Below are 21,192 nucleotides of genomic sequence, written 5' to 3'. Positions count from 1 at the left end.
GGCATGCACGCAGGTTGTGCGTGCTGAGTGGCTTGGTGTGAGGAACTGAGCGTCATGGAAAATGGTCTTGGGCTTCTTCCAGGGAGGTGACGGACGGAATGAGATGGAATAGGGACGGGTTATTCTTCTTTAGCGATTTTGGTGCGAAAGAACAGCCTGGAGGATTTAACATGTACGTATAAGGAGACGATGTTCCTATGCACACTTTTTGCTTAATCAACTCTCACTCCTAAGTGAATATACATACGCAAAATATCTCACATCTCCATCAACCAGACTACCAAACACTACCATCTCAACACCCCATCCCGTCCCCGTCTGCTCATCACCCACAACCACAATGCGTTCTTTCAACATGCTCACACTCCTCCTCCCCATCTTCACCACACTCCCCCCATCTCTCGCCCAAGACCAAGCCATTTCCGACGCCGAATCAACAGCGTCAGGAAACACGCTGAACACTTCCACGCAAGCCCCCGCAGAAGCGACCTCGGCCGCTCAATCAGCAGCGTCGTCGATTGCTTCCGAAGCCTTTTCTTCGGCGTTGTCATCGGCTGCGAGTAGTATTTCCGAAAGGGTGGCTCAGAGTCCGAGTGCGACGCCTACTACGGGTGCGGCGGGGTCTACAAAAGGTATGCTTTTTGTCTTGTTTTGGATTCTAGTCCTACCGCTGATCGGGGGGTGGGATGTATGCTAATGGTTTGTTAGATGCGCAGTTTGCTGCGGTGGTTGGTGGGGGACTAGCTGTTGCTGCTGGGTGGTTCGTCTGAGACACAGAGATTGAGAGGGAAATGGAGGAAGAAACATGAAGTGCGAGTGGGATGTTAAGAACGGTATGCCACACAGCATATCCAGTCTATGGTCAGCGACAAGTAGTTGCAGACACTCCTCTAAACAGCAACATAGAGTCATCACGTCAAGGTTGATGTGTGCAACATTCATCGACTCCATCTGTATATTCCAGATACAGAAAGCAACTTTGCTGCTCTTCGTTACCAATCGTCTAAACCATATGTCTAGGTACCACATCATCTATGCCGTGCATCTTGAACCCCAGCAAATCGTAAAGCCAGGTCAATACAATAACCATCCAATCATAATCCATTAAAAGAAAAATGTAGCTTTCATCGCATCAATGCCAGAACAATGAAAAAAAAAGAAAACCTCTTTTGTCGCCAATCATCTACAACTGTGTCAGAAGACCCTGGCTCTCCAAGAGCAGGACAATCTGGTGAACCGCTGTCCTGACGTTGGTGGTGGACAAGTCCACCGTCAAATCAGCATTGGTAGGCACCTCGTACGGGTCGTCAACGCCGGTGAAGCCCTTGATCTCACCAGCGCGCGCCTTGGCGTACACGCCACGCTTGTCAGTCTTCTCCGCGTGCTCAAGTGGGGTAGAGACGTGAATGAGGTAGAAGGATCCGAATCGCTCCACAGTCTGGCGGGCCGCCTTTCTCGAGTCCTCGAAAGGAGCAATGGGCGCAACGATTGCCGCGGCACCAGCCTTGGTGAGCTCGGCGGCTACAAAGGAGATGCGGGCAATGTTCTTGTCACGGTCGGATCGGCTGAAGCCAAGCTCGCTCGAGAGCTCGCTGCGGATGGTGTCGCCGAGGAGGAGGGAGACGGATCGGCCTCCTTGTTGGTTCAGGGTGACGTTGAGAGCGCGTGCGATGGCGTCCTTGCCAGAGTTCTGGTAACCGGTCAGGAAGACGGTGAAACCTTGTTGGCTGCGAGGCGGGTGTGATTCGCGGAGAACGCGGACGACTTCGGGGTACGAGAACCATTCGGGGATCTCTTGGCCGGTTCGGAGACGCTTGCGGAGCTCTGTTCACACTCTGTTAGTTCGGAGAGAATAGGCAAGAAGATGGGAACAAAAGAGAGATTAGCGCACCAGTTCCGGAAATGTCAAGGGTCTTGATGCCCTGCTCAACCTCGTTCTTGGGCTTGTACTCGTCCGAGTCGGGGAGGTAGGTCATCTGGAGGAAAGGCACAACCTCGATACCGAGCTCATCCCTGTACTTCTCGACCGCGTCCTGAGCATCGTAGGGGCCGTAGAAGTCGACGCCCTTGGAGTTTTTGCCTGGGCCAGCGTGGTCACGACCGACGATGAAGTGGGTTGCACCGTGGTTCTTGCGGATAATAGCGTGCCAGATGGCCTCGCGAGGACCAGCCATACGCATAGCAAGAGGCAGAAGAGCCAGGACGGCCATGCCGTTGGGGTAGCGGGGCATGAGGGCCTGGTAGACACGGACACGGGTGAAGTGGTCAATGTCACCGGGCTTGGTCAGGCCGACGACGGGGTGGATGAGGACGTTGGCCTGGCGGGCGCGGGCAGCGCGGACCGTCAGCTCACGGTGAGCGCGGTGCATGGGGTTTCTGGTCTGGAAAGCGACAACCTTGGACCAGCCAAGCTTGTCAAAGTGCAGACGCAGTTCGGCGGGCGTGTAGCGGAGACCGACATAGTCGTAGTGCTCCAGGCGGTCGATGGCCTCGAGCTTGCCGCCGACGTAGTACTCCTTGACAGTCTCGTAGAGGTACTTGATGGCGGGGTGGGCTACGTCGCCGTCCTTGTCGAAGACTTCCCGCGCCTCCTTCTCCTTGTCTGGCTGGTATACATCGTCGACGGTGATGATGGCGAGGTTACGGTCGTCGCGAAAGTCACGAAGGGCAATGCGAGCTCCCTGCTTGACACCGACTTCATCGATTGTCTGTTTCGAGACATCGAGCGTGATGGGGATGGAGAAGAGGTTGCCGTCGGCGAGACGGTTTTCCGAGACGACACCGTCGTAGTCCTTCTGGTTCATGAAACCTGCATGGTTGCTGTCAGGGGTCGTGTTGCTGCAAACAGGGCAAACACGAGGGGGTGGCTTTTCCGTGCCCCTCGCCTAGCGCGGGCGGCATGACGACTTACCCTCCAAGGGTGAAAAACCTCCGTTTAGGATGAGTTCCAAGTCGCAGAGCTGCCTCTCCGAGAGGACAATAGCGGGGAGCTTCTCGGCCTCGTCGAAGAGTTCCTTGCGTCGGGGCGCATCACGCGCGATCAGGTCCTTGAGGACGCCGCCTATCGTCACCCGCTGTCAGTGTCTATGACCAGCTTCTCAAGCTTTGCGAGGCAGTCTCACCATGGGGTGCGTTCGCCATCTCTACGGAATGTCGTGAGGAATAGAGGATTTGTGTAGCAAGTTTTGGTGAATTATGTTAGCGAAGGCTTGACGTCGTTCCTGACTATGCAAGGCTGGCTTCGCAAAGGATGTTTTGGGTCACTCAAAAAGAAAGATGCGCGACTAAGTAACTACAAGGCGGGACCGGGTGGAAAGGGCTTTTTATTCCCCGGGTTCTGCGGACACATCAGGATCCCAGTCCCGATTGTTGACCATGGGCTTCTCTGGATTTTCTCTGCTTGCAGAGACTAGGGCACAAAGCGGGTTGTTGTATGGGTCGGCAGATCTTGGGAGCGATTGCGCAATTGCACGCGATACCTAGAGCCTGTCTCACTCGGCTTTTCGTTGGGCCAAGTAACCGCAGTGACGTGAGCGGGGCGGAGATGCAGTAACACGTCCTGCAATATGTGATGGGCTTTAGCGATTTTCAGGAACGCATCACGTATATGACAGGTCTAGCGCGTTGGTTCATATTCGTTTGATTCATAATTGAGCTTCATTGGCTCGTACATCGGTGGCAATTCGGCCCCGTATACATCATCGGATGCGGCTTCCGCAAACCCAGTATTTCAATGTCCCAAACCCCATGCTATGCCTTGACCCGGAAAAAAAACCCAAACGCCCATGCTAATGCGATGCAACTAAACGTGAATATGACAGCCCAGCAACCTAAACGTTCAACGAGACCTCTTGCAGCTTGTTGGCTAGGTCCTCGTTTTGTTGCTTCATCGCCTGCTCCTGAAGGAATTGAGCGTATCGTGACTTGGGGTTGTGGATACCGCACTCAGTCTTGGCCTTTCCCTTCCAGCGCCCTGATCGCTCATCCTCTCCTGCAGCTACTGGCTGTGTAGAGTGCCAGTCACCAACACTCTTGTAACCCCTGTTGAGGAGGTCGTTGTATGGGACGTCGTTGGCGTCAACGTATTCCTTGACCTGGGCAAAGCTCCAGTTGGCTAGAGGGTTAATCTTGATGAGGCCAGCCTCGTCGATCTCGATGATGTCTAGGTCTCCTCGCTTTCCACCTTGGCTGCGTCGACGGCCAGTCAGGACGGCCTTGACTTGGAGTTCAGAGTAGGCACGCTCAGCGGGCTCTACCTTGGCAACGTAGTCGTAGAGTTCGTCGTTGGTGTCCCAGAGCTTGTCACCGTGCTTGGCAGTAAAGTCGTTGACATTGTCGCAGCCGGCAGGCTTGTAGACGTGGACCGGTGTTCCGTATCGCCTCCTTACTCGATCGACAAGGGCATATGTTTCATCGAAGTGGTATAGTGTGTCCAAAAAGATCAAGTCGATGTTGTGCTTCAGTGGTCCGTCAAGCTTCGAAAGCATGTCCACAGTGACGAGGCCAGTGAGTCCAAAGGCGGTAGTCTGGAACAGTCCAGGCAGAGATGTAATGCACCATCGGAGAACATCTACTTCCAGTCAATCCACGACGCTTTCCAAGAACGAATCACTACCACATACCTTGAGGCTCGAGCTTTTGTAGCTGTGCGTTGATGAACTTCAAGTGAGGCTTTGTAAAATAAACTTCAGGCAGACTCTCCTGGCTGGATTCGGCTGAAGCGTAGCCTGACTCCTCACGGAGTGTAGGCTGCTTGAAAGAGTCTACACTTGCAAACATTGGTGACGACATGTTTCAAGATTGTGTGGCGGAAGTTTGGGATATGGCAAGCACGTGCCGAGAAACTAGAAGCAGAATGTCTTTTTGATTTGGTGTATAATGGAGGTTTCCCGAAAGAAACTACTATTATCAATCGTTTGGATCTGGAGGTGGAAAGAGGGAGAGCGACCACGGCCTGGAGTATATATTGGGCGCCGCCATCGGGATCGCTTTGTAACCCATCTCCGCAAGGTGCGATAGTTGGGGGTGAAGACGTGCGATCACGCAATTCGCGCTAGTACATGGTGGAGCAAAACTCTTCCTGCCAGCCTTATGTAAGGCAGTCTCGCCAATCATTCGGCGGCAGTAGACGTTTTGCTAGATCTGAGGCTCGGACGACGTCTATGCTCATGTACTCCGCGGCTGTGCGTTGGTTGGAAATCGCCCGATGGTTTGAGGTTTTGTCATCAACGTCATCCCGTCGACGTCTGCCGAACAATGCGGAAGGTTGAAGTCATAGTGATCTGGCTTTGGCTGACGGACTAGGCAGGCGGCTGGTGGCTAATCTCAACATGCAATGTTGTCTCATCTTGACCTTCTCTTGATATTTGTCTTTGTTGGCAATATGGAGTCGGTGGAGTGCCCCGGTCCATCGGCAAGCGCCGGGCGATCGCGTCCGGGGCCTCGCTCAGAAGACTTGCGACACGCATCAGGATTTTCTACAAAATCATCGATTAGTGCGGGTTGTTGTGGAACGGCAATTAGAAAATTTACCTATAGCTGTCTATGCATGAGGCTGAAAGAATTCTGGCCTTGTGCACGACTCAGTGCAGCCTGTCGCTCTGGGGCGTGAGCATTGTTCTGCGTGCGCAATCCAACCTTCCCATCTACAATGCACTACTGTATCATCTTCCCTGGTAGTTATGCGAGGTAGCAATGCGACACAATCTCATCTGTACGCTTGGTGGCGAGTTGTTGTCAAGAATGTGGCGGATGTCACGGCGGGGTCGCTGTTGTCTTAACGAATTCGGCCTTTGCACACTAAACCGCCCCGCGGCTAATCGGTAAGGTTTGCGGCTCTGCATCGATTGGATGGGACTTGTTGCCGCACTTAGCAAATTGTACTGCTGACAGTAAATTCTTACACTGATTCGAGCTGTCCAACTCCGTGGATGCGAGAAGCTCATCTACGTCTATTACTTTGTATGATCTCGGAGAACGTGACATACCGCCAAATCCTCTTGGCCGGACATTTATTGGTGGACTGATATAAGGTCTTTATTGCATTTCGCTTGCATCATTCAGTATACGATCAGACCCTTTCATCGCTTCGTTCTTATTCTTATACGTCCAGCTTCGCAACCAATGTGTGACTGCACATCACTGTAATCTGTAGTCGCCGCTCCGATGGGATCTGATACTGACACACCTACCTCATATCCATCATTTCATCAACGTCATGCACACATCAAGCTTCATCAGCGCACAAATCTAATAGAACAATCATCAACCCCGATTTCTACTTCTCCATCCGATCCAACACTCCAATCCTCCCACTCCACAATTCCTTTGCGTTCGCCCAAAACACCATCTCCTTCTCCTCAAACCCCAACTCGCCCGACCATGCCAGCCCGTTGATATTAGCATCCACGTCCCAGAACCCGATGCCATATGGATAATCCGTCCCAAACACCATTTGACGAATCGGGATTCCCATTCCATCCGTCAGGCCTTTGATCTGGTTCGGCCACACAGGGCCCGCACTATCGTACCAAAAGCGGGATTTGTACGCTTCCCTTGCTGCGGAAGAGATTTCGGGGAAGCCGAGGAGGAAGCGCTCGGAGATGTCGGGAAAGGCGCCTGCGCCGTGGGAGATGCGGAAGTGGAGGGATGGGTAGGTGACGATGGTGGAAGAGGCCGTTAGACTGGAGATTGCGCGGGCGGTTTCAAAGTAAAATTCTCCGAGACCGGAACGTAAAGGTGCTATGGGTAGGTCAACTTTTGATTTTCTTTTGGTCTTGTTTTGTCATGCGACGACTTGTGGCTTTTGGAAGAGAGAAAAAAGAAACTTACAAGGCCGTGAATTTATCAGTCGGCCATCGTCGAGCTTGATGATGGGTTCGGTCGGATGCACAAAGACTACTTCCTTACCACTCCCCTCGGCTTTCCCCGCTCTTTCTTGGAGAAACACCCAGAGCGGATCGAAAGCTGGATCGCCGGGATACAAGCCCTCGTGGTTTGTCAACACGCCGACGCCCACTGGCTGTCTTCCAACCATGCCAAACATGCGCTTCAACTCCGTGATCGACTCTTGCACATGAGGCAAAGGCATGATAGCCATCCAACTAAACCTTTCAGGATATATTCTGCAAAGTTCTGCAGCGAAGCAATTGAGCAGGCGGGCGAGGGCAAGCGTCTTCTTCTTCCTTAGTGCCTCGTCTTTCTCGGTCAGAAAAGCATTGGCTTGAGGCGTAGAGATGCAGAGTACAGAATGGGCGATGCTGTGTTCGCTCATGAACTTGAGATGGGAGGATACGTTCCAAGATGGTGTTGCGCGGCCTGCGGCGTTCAATTCGAGAGCACGGAACCAGTCCGGAATAGGGCTGTAAGATCTCTGTTAGTAGAAATTCATATCTGTACTCTGCTGGAGCGGTCATGGGCTGAGTTTTGGACTTACTGGGTATGCGTATCAACTCTTCTTGAAGTCGAAAAGTCGAATTCTTGCATGTCCACCGCATTACTGGCTAGCGAAGTGATGCTTGCAATAGCCTCTTTGGCAAAGGGTAGTACAGTCAGATCGATGCCGTCAACATATGCTTCGTATTGTATCTGCATCCAGAGTTTGTTTTCGTCATGTTGTGTACCATTCGAAGGCGTTGGGTACGGTTTCCCATAGGGATATGCCTCCATTATGTTAGTCATATTGCCTCCAGAACAGAGTACTCGGAGCAAGCCAAAGCTTCATTCCTCCTTTGCGGCTACTCACCATCCTCTCACTAGACGACATCCTGATGTGGGGAAAGATGTTGATGATGCTAGCGCTTGTGGTCGTTACGATGCAGGCTATCCCACACGTCAGTAAAGACAAAGAAGGGATTCGCATATTTGACAGGTGTAGCTCAACTCACAGTCTTGCACGTACAATGTTTATTATGTCTTGCAGATCTTTGTAGGCGACCCTGATCACTGTTGTTATTGTTGTCGTTGTCGCTGGATCAGTAAGTTTAGCTCCATGTAACTAGTACCCGCATGTGCGGGGAGCCGCCACCCAGGGAAGTCGCACTTGTACCTTGTATTTTGCTGCTTCCTACCTATTCTGAAGCTAGAAATGCGATCTAGAGTCCTTCAGCTTAGTAGACATGGTCATACATCGGGACTACTGATGCATAGGATAGACGTCACCCGAAAATGAACGCGCAAACATCCGGAACATCACAACAAGCGAAATAGCGAGAATGAGGGAGAGAGAGAACAAAAAAAAAGCAACATCAAAATCTACAAACTACCCAGCAACCAAACTACGCAGCTCCAGCAGTCGTAACAGCACTCTGGTACTTCAGATCCAACTGCGGCGCCTCGACCCCCTTCGCAGGCACATCACCTAGTCCTTCCGGCTCTACATAATCCCCCTCCTTGTACCCATTAACCTTGAGTCTCAACTTCCTACTCTCCGCATAAACAACCCTGCGCATCCGATTCGTGCTTCCGAGCGGCTGATGCTCCTTGAGCCCATGCCAGCTATTCACCGTGATGCGATCATCCCACCAAGTCCTAAACTCTGGCAACCACGAGTCCTGCGGCGGAAACTCAATGGTGGCAATCTGCTCGAACGGGTACTTTTTCGGGTCCCATTCGATGCCAATGTCATCTATGGGCTGTTCAGTGAGGTCCTGGAGGAGCTGTGCGCAAAAGCTGTAGGAGATAGTGTTATTAAGGTGGTGTGTGCGGAGGGTTTGGGAGAGAATGTTGATGGGGTCCGAGTCCTTGACTTCAGTGTTTTCGAGATCCTTTTGGAATTGGCTAGCGGGGAAGACGCCGTATTTGGCTACGTAGGCGCCGTGGCGGTAGGCAGATTGTGAGTACTCTGGCATGGCGACCATGTGCTGCTTTGGTAGTTGTCCACCCAGTGTTGCGACGTCTGCGTCTACTCTTTTGCTCTGCTCGTCAGCAAACGTCGGCAGGTCGTTCCAGTTTCGTTCCAAGGCGTCTGCAATGTCGTATGTGGTTTGTGGATCGCGTAGCTCGAGGACTGGGTAGTTGTTGAAAGTCCAGTCTTGCGTCTTCTTGTCTTCTCCCCAGATCTTCTCGCCCTCGATGCCGAAGACCTTCATGCCGATGCCGCGTGGTGCTGCAAGGTTGTCGGGTAAGATCTTGGGTGTCAGGGATGAGTAGCGCATGATCACGTCGTAGGTACCAGGTTTGGCAAACATGCCCTGGGCAAGATGCTCGGGAAGGTTATCATGAACTGTGAATTTGCCCATAACGCACTGTACTTACGATTAGCATATTCAATACTTGAAAGAAAGATCAAAATGTACTTACACCTTGTGTCTTCAGATGCGTGCCTCTCAGACAATGCATATGCTCATTGAAGTTCATCATCTGGAACCGATTGAACTGAGCAGACACCTGCTTAATCTTCTCTTCTTCGTCGTCTGGGATATGTTCAACACCGGGCGCGTTCCATTTGATGTATGTCCCGGGAGCTTTTTTGTCTTGCCCACCAGCTTTGATGGTACCGCTGGCTACCCTGCCGTTATGGATGTTCTCAATCCGATGGTAGCCCATGGGGCATGTTTCGATCTTGGTTCCACTCATGTTGATGGAGCAGTAGTAGATTTCTGACTGATGTTTGTATACGGACGACGGTCTACTTAAGCCACCAGCGTGGTCCTCATGGCGACCCCGCAATGCGTAGCATTTAGCTTCCGCCTCGCCGACAGTGTCGACTTCTCCATGTTTCAGTCTGGATGAGATGGCTCTAGATGATGCGGGGTAACACGCGAATGATTCCAGTTCTTTGATGTTCACGCGTGCACTGTGTGGTCGGAAGCTGCTCCGGGAAGCCTTCCTGCATGCGTCGTCGATCTAGCCTGCTGCAATTGACCAATGGAGAGCATCGAATTGGAGATTATGATCGCAAGTCGCCTAGCCACCCGCAATCACATGTTTCCAGAATGTATGATTTGGAAGCATAGTAGTGTTCCAGGATTATGTAATGTGAGGGTATACATGCGCGTCTCAGCAGATCAAACATTATATTAGATTGATTAACCTCACAGTGAGCATGTGTCAAGCTGCGAGGAAGGATTGTCTATGATGACGTTGGAAGTCGATAGTACTGTAAAACCAAGGTTTTGAGGCTTCTACAACCAAAGCTGAGGACACCTGGCGAAGGCTGTAGTTGGATGCAAGGTGCGGCAGCTCAGTGCAGTGATGAAGCGGACGAAGTCAACAAGAAGATCAGGCGATGACTCCAACGCATAGGTTGGTGTTTGCCCACATCATTGTGCAGTCATCCTCGATGGCAGGGTCTAATCACGCACATGACGTTAGCCATCATCTCCAAAGCAATTTTCAAGATATGAGAAACTTACTCCACTTGGCAAGATCTTCCAGGCTGACTCCATACTCCTTCTGGATAGCCGGGCAGCTCTCGCCGCTCTCGACAAAATGAAACTTGTTGCAGTTGTCCACCATGCCTTCCTGGATAGGCCGCGGCGTCTCGATTCCGTTTGAGGGCTTGGTAGGCGTGGGGGTATGTCCGACTACGGACACACAGGCGTAAGTGTCGGCGAGCAGGTTGGTGCATGTCTCGCCGGCTTGGGGGTTCCAGGTAAGGAAATCGTCGAGAGTGATGCCCTTGGCACTGGCAATGTCGATGCAGATATCGCCGGGCTTCACGAAGTAGTATTCATCGCAGTTGGATACGATGCCGGGCTGAAGAGGAGAAGGGGTAGTGCCTGGAGAACAGTAAGTTGGTACCGGCATATATGGTTTCAATCGGGTATCGAGAGAACCTACCGTTGATGGGCGGGGTGATGGTCGCGTTGGTAAAGACTGGGTCAGAGGGCTGCAAAGGAGCACCCAACGCCGCACTGGCGAGAAGCAAGCTTGAAAAAAAGAGTGACATGGTGGAATTAGGACAAAAGAATGGAGTTGTGCGGTATGTACTATTAGGTAGCCGGATTCGCGTAAGGTTTGGATATGGTAAACCTCGCGGACAAGGTCACTCTTATGTACTCGAGCAGAGTCTTCCTACGACAAGCTGTAGCCCCTGAGCTAGACCTGAACTACGATATTGCACCTGTGTTTGCTATCATGGCATCGGAAAGTGCTCGGCGCTGCTGCGGTGTGCGGGTGTAAGACGGTCGAGCAACGATACAGCACCTGGGCAGGGACGACAAGCCCCACTGGTCTTTGATCGAGATCAAAACAGAATTACTACGACATTGTAGAACGGGGACGAGAATAACATATACTCGAACCGGAGTTGCATATCGAGCTTCGAATCGAATGATGTGTTTGCAGCTAACGAGCGAAGATGTCTAGGTAAATGACTCTGAGCAGAGGCCAAGGCCAACACCATCGGCATGACGTACGGGGCTCAGCGACGTGAAATGAACGACTGCAAGTAAGCACTTAGTACGGTTGACGTATTCGGACAACGGACGATTAGAACACAGGGGTTGCTTAGATGCGTGAGACGACAAGAGTCGGCAAATTAGGTGGATCCAGAGGTTGTGTCTTGGCGGGACATTACAACGGGCCGCGACTCGAGTGTTTGTTCGTGAAGGTGCAAGAAGAGAAGACTGGAGCGTCTGGAGAGGGCGACTACCCCACGGTTGGGAGGGCGGAGTGTATGCATGCACGTGGGTTGAGATGCCAGCACCTTCTGCAAACCACAGCGCCGGGCCAGTTGGTTCGCGTCAGCCCCGCCATAGAGCACCGACTCTCGCGCAACCAACTCTCGCCCAGCTGCCCGTATCCCATCCCCACACTCGCACCCGCCGCCCACGATGCAGTCGCTCCCCGATGCGCGATCGCAAAGCTTCGAGGAGCTCTACGGCCCTCCCGAGAACTTTCTGGAGATCGAGGTAGGCCCGCTAGACGCTTCCCTTGCCCTGGTCTTGTCCCCCAGCCTTGCTCACAATTGTCGCGTGCACAGGTCAGAAACCCAATGACACACGGTGAGTGCAGGCAGAGAGATGCGGCGTATCGCGCGAGTGTCGACTAATGCGCTGCACCAGGCGTTGGCCGTGGCATGTACACAACCTACGAAATCGTAATGCGAACCAACATCCCCGCCTTCAAGCTCAAGTCGTCGACGGTGCGCCGCCGCTACAGTGAATTCGAGGCTTTCCGCGATATCCTCGAGCGCGAGTCGGCGCGCGTCACAATACCTCCGCTGCCGGGCAAGGTCCTCACCAACCGCTTCTCCGACGATGTGATTGAGCACCGGCGCGAAGGCCTACAGCGCTTCCTCCAGATTGTCGTGGGCCACCCGCTGCTGCAGACGGGCAGCAAGGTCTTGGCCGCATTCGTACAGGGTGCGTGTCTACCAGGTCCTGGACGAGCAATGACTGACGACTGGCAGATCCCAACTGGGACCGACACGCATGGTAGACTGACTGGTCGGAGCACGTCAAGCGCACGACTTATGACATGACGGCACACTTAATATCAGATTGTCGCATTTGCTGCGTTACGGAGCGATAGGGCGTTTTTTTTTGTCGAGATTTCACTTGGGAGGCTTAGTCCCATGTCACGAGTAGTCACAAGCAAAATGTTAATGCTTCATCACCGTCGTCACATGTCACACGTATCAAGCTCGATGCGAGCCCGTTCACGCACCCCCACGAGCTTCTGCGTCCATGGCTGGGGATGCGCGCCGGCTAGAAGGATTGCTAAGAAATTGACATCAGCGGCGAACCTCCTCCGCGCTGCGCTAGCGATGCAACAAGCAAGGCGCGGGGTTTAGTAGCAAGCAAAAGTTTTTGGCTGCCGAACCGTCTTAACCCTGCATGTTCCCGACCTCGTGGCCCCGGTTCATCTTCAACCCATCTTTGCAAACGTCAACCACCAGCTCGTGCAGATACCATCTTGCCAGTCATGGGTATTCCGTCGCAACCAGCGTCCAACGCTATCATCTACCTCACCCTCGGCGCATTCCTGTGAGTCAAGCCGACGCTTTGTGGGCAAGGCAAATGGGAACGGTGCAACTAACGTGGTTGGAATAGGGTCCTGGGATGTTACGTCGCATGGCGATTGCGACACCAGTCCAAGACCGAGTGGCTTTCTAGTAATCGCACACAGAAGGGTCAGACACCGTCTCAGCGCCCAGTTGCAGCAATCTTTTCCCCACCAACTCTGCGCAACTTGCGCCGACATCAATGCTATCCTAATAGGACCTGACTGACTTTGAGACAGGCGTCCCGCTCGCTTTCAATTTCATCGCTAGTGGTGAGTGCATTCGTGCACCCAGTGTGCTTCTTTGCACATGAAAAAGGCAGCGGCAGTATCGATTTTTATCGCGACCATGTTCAGCGTTCGACGACGACAGGGAAATGCTTCATCTGCAAGCAAGACCCGTCTTCAAGCCCCAATGAAGCTTGATTGAAATCCTCCAGGTTCGTATTGAGATCTCTCACAGAAGCCGCTTCCCATCAGCACTGCCGCGGTAGAACTCATCCTAGTTCTCATTGCACGCAAGTGGCATGGGAAGCGGTCTTTTGTGCGGCTACACTGCGGGCGCTGATACCAAAACCGGGCTCCAAAGACACGTGGTTTTTTTTGTCCATGTCACAATTTGGAGCCTGGTGGAGGAGAAGCTGAGAAGTACCGTAAGAACTCGATCAAGATAATACTTGCGTGAGGAACGTGCTGCCGCTACTTTCCCCCTTCTTAGAACTACTCCTCTCTCATTGATGCAAGTAGCTGACCTAGGTTGTTCCTTCGCTCACAGCCCTCGGATCCGGGATTCTCTTCACTTATCCTCAGATTGCTACGATTGCGGGTGTGCAAGGCCTCTTGGTCTACGCGCTATCTTCATCTTTGCCGTTGTTGGTGTTTGGTGCGCTCGGCCCAATCATTAGGCGGAAATGTCCAGAAGGGTTCGTCCTGACAGAGTGGACGAGACAGCGTTATGGAGCCATTGGAGGATTGTTCCTGAGCGTCTGCACGCTCATCACCATGTTCCTGTACATGGTAGCTGAGCTCTCAGCCCTCCAGCAAATCGTCACTCTACTCACCGGACTCAATGGCCTCCCCGTCGTCATTGTCGAATGTGCCGTTACGACCATCTACACCTGTAAGCCCCCAACGAATCAACACCCAATAAAGCGATAGGGCTCAGCTGACCATATCTAGCGCTCGGCGGCTTCAAAGTCTCCTTTGTAACAGACAATATCCAAGGCGTAATGGTCATCGGCCTCATCATCATGGGCGTCATCGCCGTAGGCGTAGAAACAAACATTGACCGCTCCCTCATCGACCAATCTGGATACCTGGAATCCAGCCTCCTGGGCTGGCAACTCATTTACATCCTTCCCGTCGCCATCTTGTCCAACGACTTCTTCCTGTCTGGCTTCTGGATGCGCACTTTTGCTGCCCGCACGGACAAGGACCTCTGGATCGGCGTCTCGCTTGCTAGCGTCGGTGTGCTAATCATCCTCACTTTGCTGGGTGTCGGGGGTATGCTCGCCGCATGGTCTGGCGCATACACCATTGGCGACGAAGAAACCGGTTCTTTGGCCTTTTTCCTTTTGCTCGAGCAGCTGCCTGCGTGGGTCGTTGGCGTCGTTCTTGTCATGACCATCTCGCTTTCGACGGCTGCGTTTGATTCGTTCCAGTCTGCTATGATTAGCACGGGGAGCAACGATTTCTTCCGCAACAAGCTCAATATCTGGATCATTCGCGCTTGCGTCGTTGCACTCATCTTCCCCGTTGTTGTTGTCGCGCTGCGCAGTCCGGATATTTTGCAAATCTTCCTCATTAGTGATTTGGTTAGTGCGGCCGTGGTGCCTTGCCTTGTCATTGGGTTGAGCGACAAGTTTTATTTCTACCGCGGTTTCGACTTTGTTGTCGGTGGACTTGGGGGTATCTTCACCATCTTCTTGTTCGGACTCGTGTACTACGATGGCGATGTTACACTTGCGGGGAACTTGCTGCTACTGGAGGGTGGATTGTATGCGAATGACTGGAGTGCTTTTGGTAAGTACATTCCCCCATCTCTTTCTCCTCTCCCAACTGCAATGATGAAACTCTGTACTCCCTAAACACGATGAGGGCAACAACAAATTTCCAATTGTTCCTACTGAACGCAGTCACCAACTTGCTCCCATTTACCTTCTTTGCCTTGGCGTGGGTGCTGACAGTTCCTAGGCGCTTTCGTAGCGGCTCCGTTTGGAGGTCTGCTCTGGGCTTTTGCTGCTTGCGCTCTTCGCATTGGTTTCCTTTGGGTCAAGGCTAGGGTTCAGGGTCGCCGTTTTGACGCGCTTGATCGACCTATCCCGCGAAACATCAATAGGCCTGGTGCTTTTGATGACCATGATGGCGAGGCTGTGCTCGAGCATAGCGTCGAGACTGGCAGCAAGGGCAGGTTTTTTTGAGACTGGGGTGACATGGAAGGGTGAAGTGAAGGAGAGATGGGGGTGAACATGGAGTGAAGAAAACGAGCAGGCGTCATTCGACGATCTTAGGTTTCGCACTGTTGGCGGATATGATACGTACATGCGAGGATGGGAGAGATGCTCTCAGTGAGTAGAAGGATCAATGCATTCTCACATCAAATCAGCCCTCAACCATTCCTAGTCACCATTGTTTGAGTCACAGAAAGCAAACTGCATGAACAGACGAATCAGATGATTGATATCAGCTCAACACCGGAATGAACAGGCTAGTGAGTTGGTTTCACATCGCTTGAAGTGCGTCGCTGGTAAGGCGAGCATCAGCGCTAACTCATTCAGGATGTACGGGAGCGATCCCACCAATAAGACCCATTCAACGCCTAACACTTCGCGCTGCATGGAAGTCGAAGGATCTGTATCGACATATATACTGTGGTGACTGGCCCAAGACCCCGAGAGAGGTACTCGCACCCGTCGAAGCTTTATCACGAACAGCCCCAACCTTATATCAAAACCACTGTAAAGTTCCAAGATGCCAGCTTTTACCCTATATGGTTCTCGCGGTTCGACCAACACCGATCGTGTTCGCTTGACTCTTGCCGAAGGTGGCTTCACAGATTACCAGCTTGTGCTTGTGAACCTGCAGAAAGGAGAACAGAAGGTGAGTATATCGCGTTGTTGCTTACAGACGACATGACTTGTTGCCTCAGATGCGGCGAAGTTGTCTAATGCTAACATTTACCTGAACGCAGTCTCAAGAACACATGAAGCGTCACCCATGGGGTAAAGTTCCCGCAGTCACCTTCCCCGATGGCTTCGCTCTCTACGAAAGCCGCGCAATCTGCAAATATCTAGCGAGGAAGTACTCGTTCCCGCTTGTGCCGCAGGGCACCGACGTCGAAGCCGCCGCGCTCTTTGACCAAGCAGAATCAACAGAACTACTCTACTTTGCCGATCCCGCGGGTAAAATCGCATTTGAAATGTTTGTCAAAAAGAAGTACACGGGACAGCCTCCCAACGAAGCCGTCGTGTCAGACGCGCTGCGGTCGCTTGAAGCGTTCTTGGACGTGGCGGAACGCCTGCTACAGGATAGAGACTACATGGCTGGAAATGACTTTTCGCTTGCGGATATCAACTATATTCCATTGATGCAGAGGTTGTTTGTGTGCGGGTATGGCGACGTGATACGAAGTCGCAAGGCGGTGAGTGCTTGGTGGGATCGCTGCGTGACAAGACCAGCTATACAGAAGATGCTGGCCGCTGATGAGGAAGCTGCGGCTGCAGCTCCGGCTCTCCGATAGAGTAGAAGCGACCTAGAAGACAAGAGTCGTATAGACACCTCAAGACCATCTCGCTGCGACGTGTAGCTCGCTTGCATTATAAGTTCATGCTTCCTTCTGTGTACAAGAACTTGGCGGTGTCGGACGTCTTCTTGCACACGTCTCAAAAAGCTCCCGGCGATGGCCGGCCATTGCGGCCCTCAAAATACCTGCGTTGTCAACGAGGCTGTCAATCCGCGAGTTAGTCTGAGATACTGATTGGAAAGCACCAAGGATGGGAGAGTCGGACGTGGCATGTATGACTCCGGCTTCGACGGGGGTCCTATGTATTCGCATAGTACATGGGCTCGCTCAAGTCAGACAGTCGCCCTGAGCAAGATGTCTACAAGACGTGTCCACCCAATTTCCTCAGCGGCGGCCAATACACCACGCCATGCAACGATACCGTCAGGTCGGACGAGAACACCACCTATCGCACCCACTCCGCGGTGCTGCTGCCATGTTCCATCCACATCGCGCCAACCTACAGACCCAATCGTGATGACTTGAACCCTCTCATCGGCTATACTCAGTACATTGCCACTTTCCACGAACAGCGTAAGCTTTTCCAGACTTAGGAGGTCCCGAATGGCCACGGTATTACCATCACGTTCTAGCCATACATGCGGGAGATGATGACCTGGGATCGTAGACATGTAGTAAGTATGATGTACCAGCGTCCCATCCGGGAGCTGCTGCCCACCATGAGTCGCCCCACCTTCAGAATTGATATCTGCAGAAGGATAGAACCAACCGACTTCGTAGCCGGGGGCCTTGAACTCTGTATCCAGCTCTTGCGATGCCGCTTTGATGAGCATGCGCTTGCGTGCATAGTCTGGATGTTTGGGATCGAAGAAGGACTTTGCGGCTGCGATGTTGGCTTCTGGAGTTTGCCTTGCGTCGACGCCGATTGCGCTGTCGATGTGGCCGGCGTGTGCGCGCATGTTTTGGAGACTTGTTTGGCCGACTCGTTTTCCGACTTCTGACCGTTCAATGTAGTATGTGTCGAGTAAAGCGTTGTACTTTTGTTCATCTTCCAGTGCGAGGCACAATTTCCATATGAGATTTTGTGCATCTTGGATTCCAGTGTTCATACCGAGCGCTGTACGGGGTCAGTAATCTGTGATGATGACGCGGGCGCGATCTGGTCTTACCGCCCCAAGGTGGGATACGATGGGCGCTGTCACCGACGAGGAAGCATCGACCGGTACGCCATTCCGAAGCGTACACGGCGTTCACAGTCCAATGGGTGAGACTGATCAGCTCGATGTCGAGATCTGGAATACCAATAGTCTTCTTTGCCCGATCTAGTGCTGTCTCATCATCGAATATCTGCGGATCGTCTTCGGTGATGCCACAAACGAACATCCATTCTTCAGCTTGCGGGTTTGTCATAGCTTCGGGCCATGGGCCGAGTTGGTAAAGGTAGCCTGTTCGTGTGCTGCCTCCCATGGCCGGGTTGGTAAACCAAGTGATGAAATTACGAGCATCGTGGTGAAGCGGTCGAATTGGAGCACGTATGTGCGCGCTGATCATGGTCGTCAAGTTTGCCTCGCCTGCCCAGCTGATTCCAAGCTTATCGGTAAACTGCCGGCCACCATCGGAGATGATCACGTAGCGAGCTCTGCGTCGAAAGACCTCATTCGTATTCCGGTTATGGACAGTGACCACGGTGAAATCCTTCTGGTTGTCCACTTCCAACACTTCGTGGTATGAGTGAATGCCCATCGGATTCAGCTCAATAGCGCGGCGCTTCAGAATGGGTTCCAGACGAATCTGAGGCAAGATGCAGTACTTTGATGGACTGTGCGTGGCGTATTCGGATGCGTATTGGCCTCCTCCCCAGGCATCTCTCGAGAACACTTCTCTGCCCTCGTCGCCGAGAGACGTGTACCATGCTGTTCGTCCCGCAATCTCGGTTGGGGTAGCTTGTGAATATATTTCCTCTTCCACTCCCACCACGCGGAATACTTCCATCGTTCGTTGGTTGATGCCGCATGCCTTGGGATGTATCGATGTTGAAGCGTGCCTCTCGTATAATGTGTGCGCGATTCCTCGGATGGAGAGTAAGATGGAACATGTTAAACCAACGGGCCCGCCGCCGACGATAACGACCGGCTCGACATTTTCTTGTTCATTCTGCGTCATTGTGGTCACGAGATGGAGGGCTTGCTACCCTTGCTGAATGCAAGAATAAAAAGATGATAGAAATGCTGGAGGTATCACGGTCAGGGTCGGGTGAGGAAACTCTCAGCCAGTGCTAAGAGATTTGTACCGTCTCTAGACAAATCGTTACGTTCATAAGCAAGTCCTCTCTCTGGTATATGCACTGCGGGGTCGCCTTGGCTTACTCCGCCTTGTGTGGGCCAGCCCTGGACTCGTTTCAAATGCTGAATGTTGCACTCTTCCAAATAGTACCTAGGTAAGATATACCCCCCGAAGAGAACCTGCTGCTCCATATTCTTGGCGTATCTCGTGTACGACGGTAGACGGTACCGAATCAACCTTCCGACGAAATAGAGTCTGGACTCGCGGCTTCCCCGCACTAGCCTGATCGAAAGGGATTACCCCACAATTGCAATTGAAGTGGATACATCGTTATCATTATGCAGAGATGCCGGGTTTACTGCGATGGGAGGTAGCGTAGAATTAGCGAGCAATTACTCGTCAGGCATTGGTTTTAAACGTGCAGACTCTATCGGACGTGGACAACTTCTTCTGTGGCGGGTGGTCGACGTTTCAAATCCTGCATAGTATCATAATGCTAGCACGGGATATAATACATGTATTCATGGAGAAACGTAGGAGAAGCTCGTCGCGCGTAGTCAAACTGCGACGTAATCAACCTTTGCTTGCAGCAGCATCCATATGGCCATGCTTGTAAAACGTCTTCCCCTCATAACCGTCTTCGCTTGCAGCCTTCTCGATACGGTCGTAGACACTCTGCTCTAAAGAAACCTGGTCTTTTTCCAGGAACAGCTTTGCAAGTCCCACCAAGCGGTGCTCTTGAGATGATGACGATATGACGATACCATCTAGGCGGTCGTATGCCCAAGCAAGAAGCAGTTCCGTTTCCGTAAGATGAGTCTCGTTTGATAATAGTCTTAATTCTTTCAGCAATGCTGGAGCTCCATCATGTGGCAGCTTGCCGGACAGAATAGACAAGAAGCCGTAGTCTACCCTCGTGATCAGCGATGGTATGTAACTTGGTCGTCATTGGGCCCCACTCACTCATATGAACTATGCCATGTTTCATCTCGTAGAAACTAAGATCCCGTAGTTTAGGATCGGAGAGTAAGAACGGGTTCATCTCATACTCATTGATCTGCGGCTTGTACTTGATATCAGGAGCATCCATGAGATCTTCGTAGTCCGCAAGTGTCCTGTCTCGCGTGTTATCGAACGCTCTGTCCAAAAATTTGCTACGCATCCACCTACCAATTAGACAAGCCGATGATTCTTGCCATCTTCTGATCTTTGAATTCTTCGAGAACTCTCCATGCTTCTCGGTTGGTCAAATTTCCTGGATGGCCTCTGGGCGGAAAATGAAGTTGCAACAGATCTACATAGCCGTCTAGTCCGAAGCGCTCAATCTCCCTCTTGGTACTCTCCACCATACTCTCCTTGCCTCTACATCCAAGCGCAGCATAGGTGTTGAGTTTTAAACTGAAGAACAAGTCCTTGCGGGCGATCCCGGACGCCTCGATGCTTTCTGCCGCGGACTCGTTGTTGGTGTAAATGTCGCCGGTGTTGATATGTCGGAAGCCCGCTTTAAGCGCCTGCGATACGTCTTTACTACTGTCAGTAGGGAGGGGGTAAGCATGGTTGGGAGCCCATTGCATCAAAGATCCTAGTCCGAAGGCGAATCGCGGAACTGCGACGTTATCAACCAAAATCGTTCTTTTCCTTGGTGTACCCATTGTGGTACAGGTTCGTTGTAAGTGCTTTGGAGGTCTGCCTGGCCTTTTTTGGGAGTAAGGGGGCGCTTTGATACGTATCCCACCTGCCGCTCAGTAAACCCCAGGTGTTCGGAGATCCACTTCTATGTGTGGCCGGCTTTGTATAGTGTGTGTACCATAAGTCTCTGGTCTCTGTTTAGTTGCTTCCTGTGCTTGGGGGTATTGGATTCGTCCATATTGGCTGTGAGTGGAGAGGAAGGGCCCATACAACAAGGTGGTGAGACCTAAAAGTGGCTTGCAGATCACTAAGATAGAAGACGTTTGGTTCCATCCGAAGTGACGCCGAACTTAGCGTCCCCACATACAAAACTTATGCCTGATACCACAGTAAATGAAGACGTTGGAACTTGCAGTTCCGCGCGACAAGATTGCAGCTAATGGCAGACCTATGCTGGTCTCGAAGCCCTCAAATTGCCGACAGATCAAGCGTTTGGTGGGGCAAAGAACGCGCAATCCGTCAAGTCGGAGTTCCCCACCGCAACTACAACGCGTACGTGACTCCCACAATCGCCCCCGCAAAGACCATTC

General features: G+C 52.2%; 10 protein-coding genes across 10 annotated transcripts; 4 read left to right on the top strand and 6 right to left on the bottom strand.

Moving 5' to 3' along the window:
* Positions 1-340: 340 nt before the first annotated feature.
* Positions 341-770, top strand: GT037_004235 (uncharacterized protein; the record flags this gene model as incomplete). Its single annotated transcript, XM_038929282.1, has 2 exons — positions 341-632; positions 709-770. 2 exons carry the CDS (start codon positions 341-343, stop codon positions 768-770), a joined length of 354 nt encoding a protein of 117 aa, XP_038787554.1.
* A 413-nt stretch (positions 771-1,183) lies between these two features.
* On the bottom strand, positions 1,184-3,141 carry GT037_004234 (sulfate adenylyltransferase; the record flags this gene model as incomplete). The annotated part of the gene is made up of 4 exons (XM_038929281.1): positions 1,184-1,824; positions 1,892-2,809; positions 2,912-3,061; positions 3,123-3,141. The coding sequence occupies 4 exons, from the start codon at positions 3,139-3,141 to the stop codon at positions 1,184-1,186; spliced, it is 1,728 nt and encodes a 575-aa protein (XP_038787553.1).
* Positions 3,142-3,830: 689 nt separating this feature from the next.
* GT037_004233 (phosphoadenosine phosphosulfate reductase) lies at positions 3,831-4,791 on the bottom strand (the record flags this gene model as incomplete). The annotated part of the gene is made up of 2 exons (XM_038929280.1): positions 3,831-4,570; positions 4,623-4,791. 2 exons carry the CDS (start codon positions 4,789-4,791, stop codon positions 3,831-3,833), a joined length of 909 nt encoding a protein of 302 aa, XP_038787552.1.
* A 1,486-nt stretch (positions 4,792-6,277) lies between these two features.
* On the bottom strand, positions 6,278-9,576 carry GT037_004232 (heme-dependent catalase; the record flags this gene model as incomplete). Its single annotated transcript, XM_038929279.1, has 6 exons — positions 6,278-6,741; positions 6,832-7,361; positions 7,436-7,685; positions 7,901-7,968; positions 8,278-9,245; positions 9,301-9,576. 6 exons carry the CDS (start codon positions 9,574-9,576, stop codon positions 6,278-6,280), a joined length of 2,556 nt encoding a protein of 851 aa, XP_038787551.1.
* A 645-nt stretch (positions 9,577-10,221) lies between these two features.
* Positions 10,222-10,891, bottom strand: GT037_004231 (uncharacterized protein; the record flags this gene model as incomplete). The annotated part of the gene is made up of 3 exons (XM_038929278.1): positions 10,222-10,292; positions 10,356-10,721; positions 10,783-10,891. 3 exons carry the CDS (start codon positions 10,889-10,891, stop codon positions 10,222-10,224), a joined length of 546 nt encoding a protein of 181 aa, XP_038787550.1.
* An 886-nt stretch (positions 10,892-11,777) lies between these two features.
* On the top strand, positions 11,778-12,384 carry GT037_004230 (phox-like protein; the record flags this gene model as incomplete). Its single annotated transcript, XM_038929277.1, has 4 exons — positions 11,778-11,855; positions 11,927-11,948; positions 12,009-12,308; positions 12,356-12,384. The coding sequence occupies 4 exons, from the start codon at positions 11,778-11,780 to the stop codon at positions 12,382-12,384; spliced, it is 429 nt and encodes a 142-aa protein (XP_038787549.1).
* A 486-nt stretch (positions 12,385-12,870) lies between these two features.
* Positions 12,871-15,368, top strand: GT037_004229 (uncharacterized protein; the record flags this gene model as incomplete). Its single annotated transcript, XM_038929276.1, has 6 exons — positions 12,871-12,932; positions 12,999-13,078; positions 13,189-13,221; positions 13,724-14,068; positions 14,128-14,970; positions 15,142-15,368. 6 exons carry the CDS (start codon positions 12,871-12,873, stop codon positions 15,366-15,368), a joined length of 1,590 nt encoding a protein of 529 aa, XP_038787548.1.
* Positions 15,369-15,918: 550 nt separating this feature from the next.
* GT037_004228 (glutathione-s-transferase gst) lies at positions 15,919-16,687 on the top strand (the record flags this gene model as incomplete). The annotated part of the gene is made up of 2 exons (XM_038929275.1): positions 15,919-16,047; positions 16,139-16,687. The coding sequence occupies 2 exons, from the start codon at positions 15,919-15,921 to the stop codon at positions 16,685-16,687; spliced, it is 678 nt and encodes a 225-aa protein (XP_038787547.1).
* Positions 16,688-17,022: 335 nt separating this feature from the next.
* GT037_004227 (dichlorophenol 6-monooxygenase) lies at positions 17,023-18,853 on the bottom strand (the record flags this gene model as incomplete). Its single annotated transcript, XM_038929274.1, has 2 exons — positions 17,023-17,807; positions 17,860-18,853. The coding sequence occupies 2 exons, from the start codon at positions 18,851-18,853 to the stop codon at positions 17,023-17,025; spliced, it is 1,779 nt and encodes a 592-aa protein (XP_038787546.1).
* Positions 18,854-19,546: 693 nt separating this feature from the next.
* On the bottom strand, positions 19,547-20,625 carry GT037_004226 (uncharacterized protein; the record flags this gene model as incomplete). Its single annotated transcript, XM_038929273.1, has 3 exons — positions 19,547-19,881; positions 19,937-20,088; positions 20,144-20,625. The coding sequence occupies 3 exons, from the start codon at positions 20,623-20,625 to the stop codon at positions 19,547-19,549; spliced, it is 969 nt and encodes a 322-aa protein (XP_038787545.1).
* Positions 20,626-21,192: the final 567 nt, after the last annotated feature.

The sequence above is a fragment of the Alternaria burnsii genome (assembly GCF_013036055.1).
Source record: "Alternaria burnsii strain CBS107.38 chromosome Unknown 698, whole genome shotgun sequence".
In the NCBI taxonomy this organism is placed as follows: Eukaryota; Fungi; Ascomycota; class Dothideomycetes; order Pleosporales; family Pleosporaceae; genus Alternaria; species Alternaria burnsii.
This window is presented reverse-complemented; position numbering and strand designations above follow the sequence as displayed.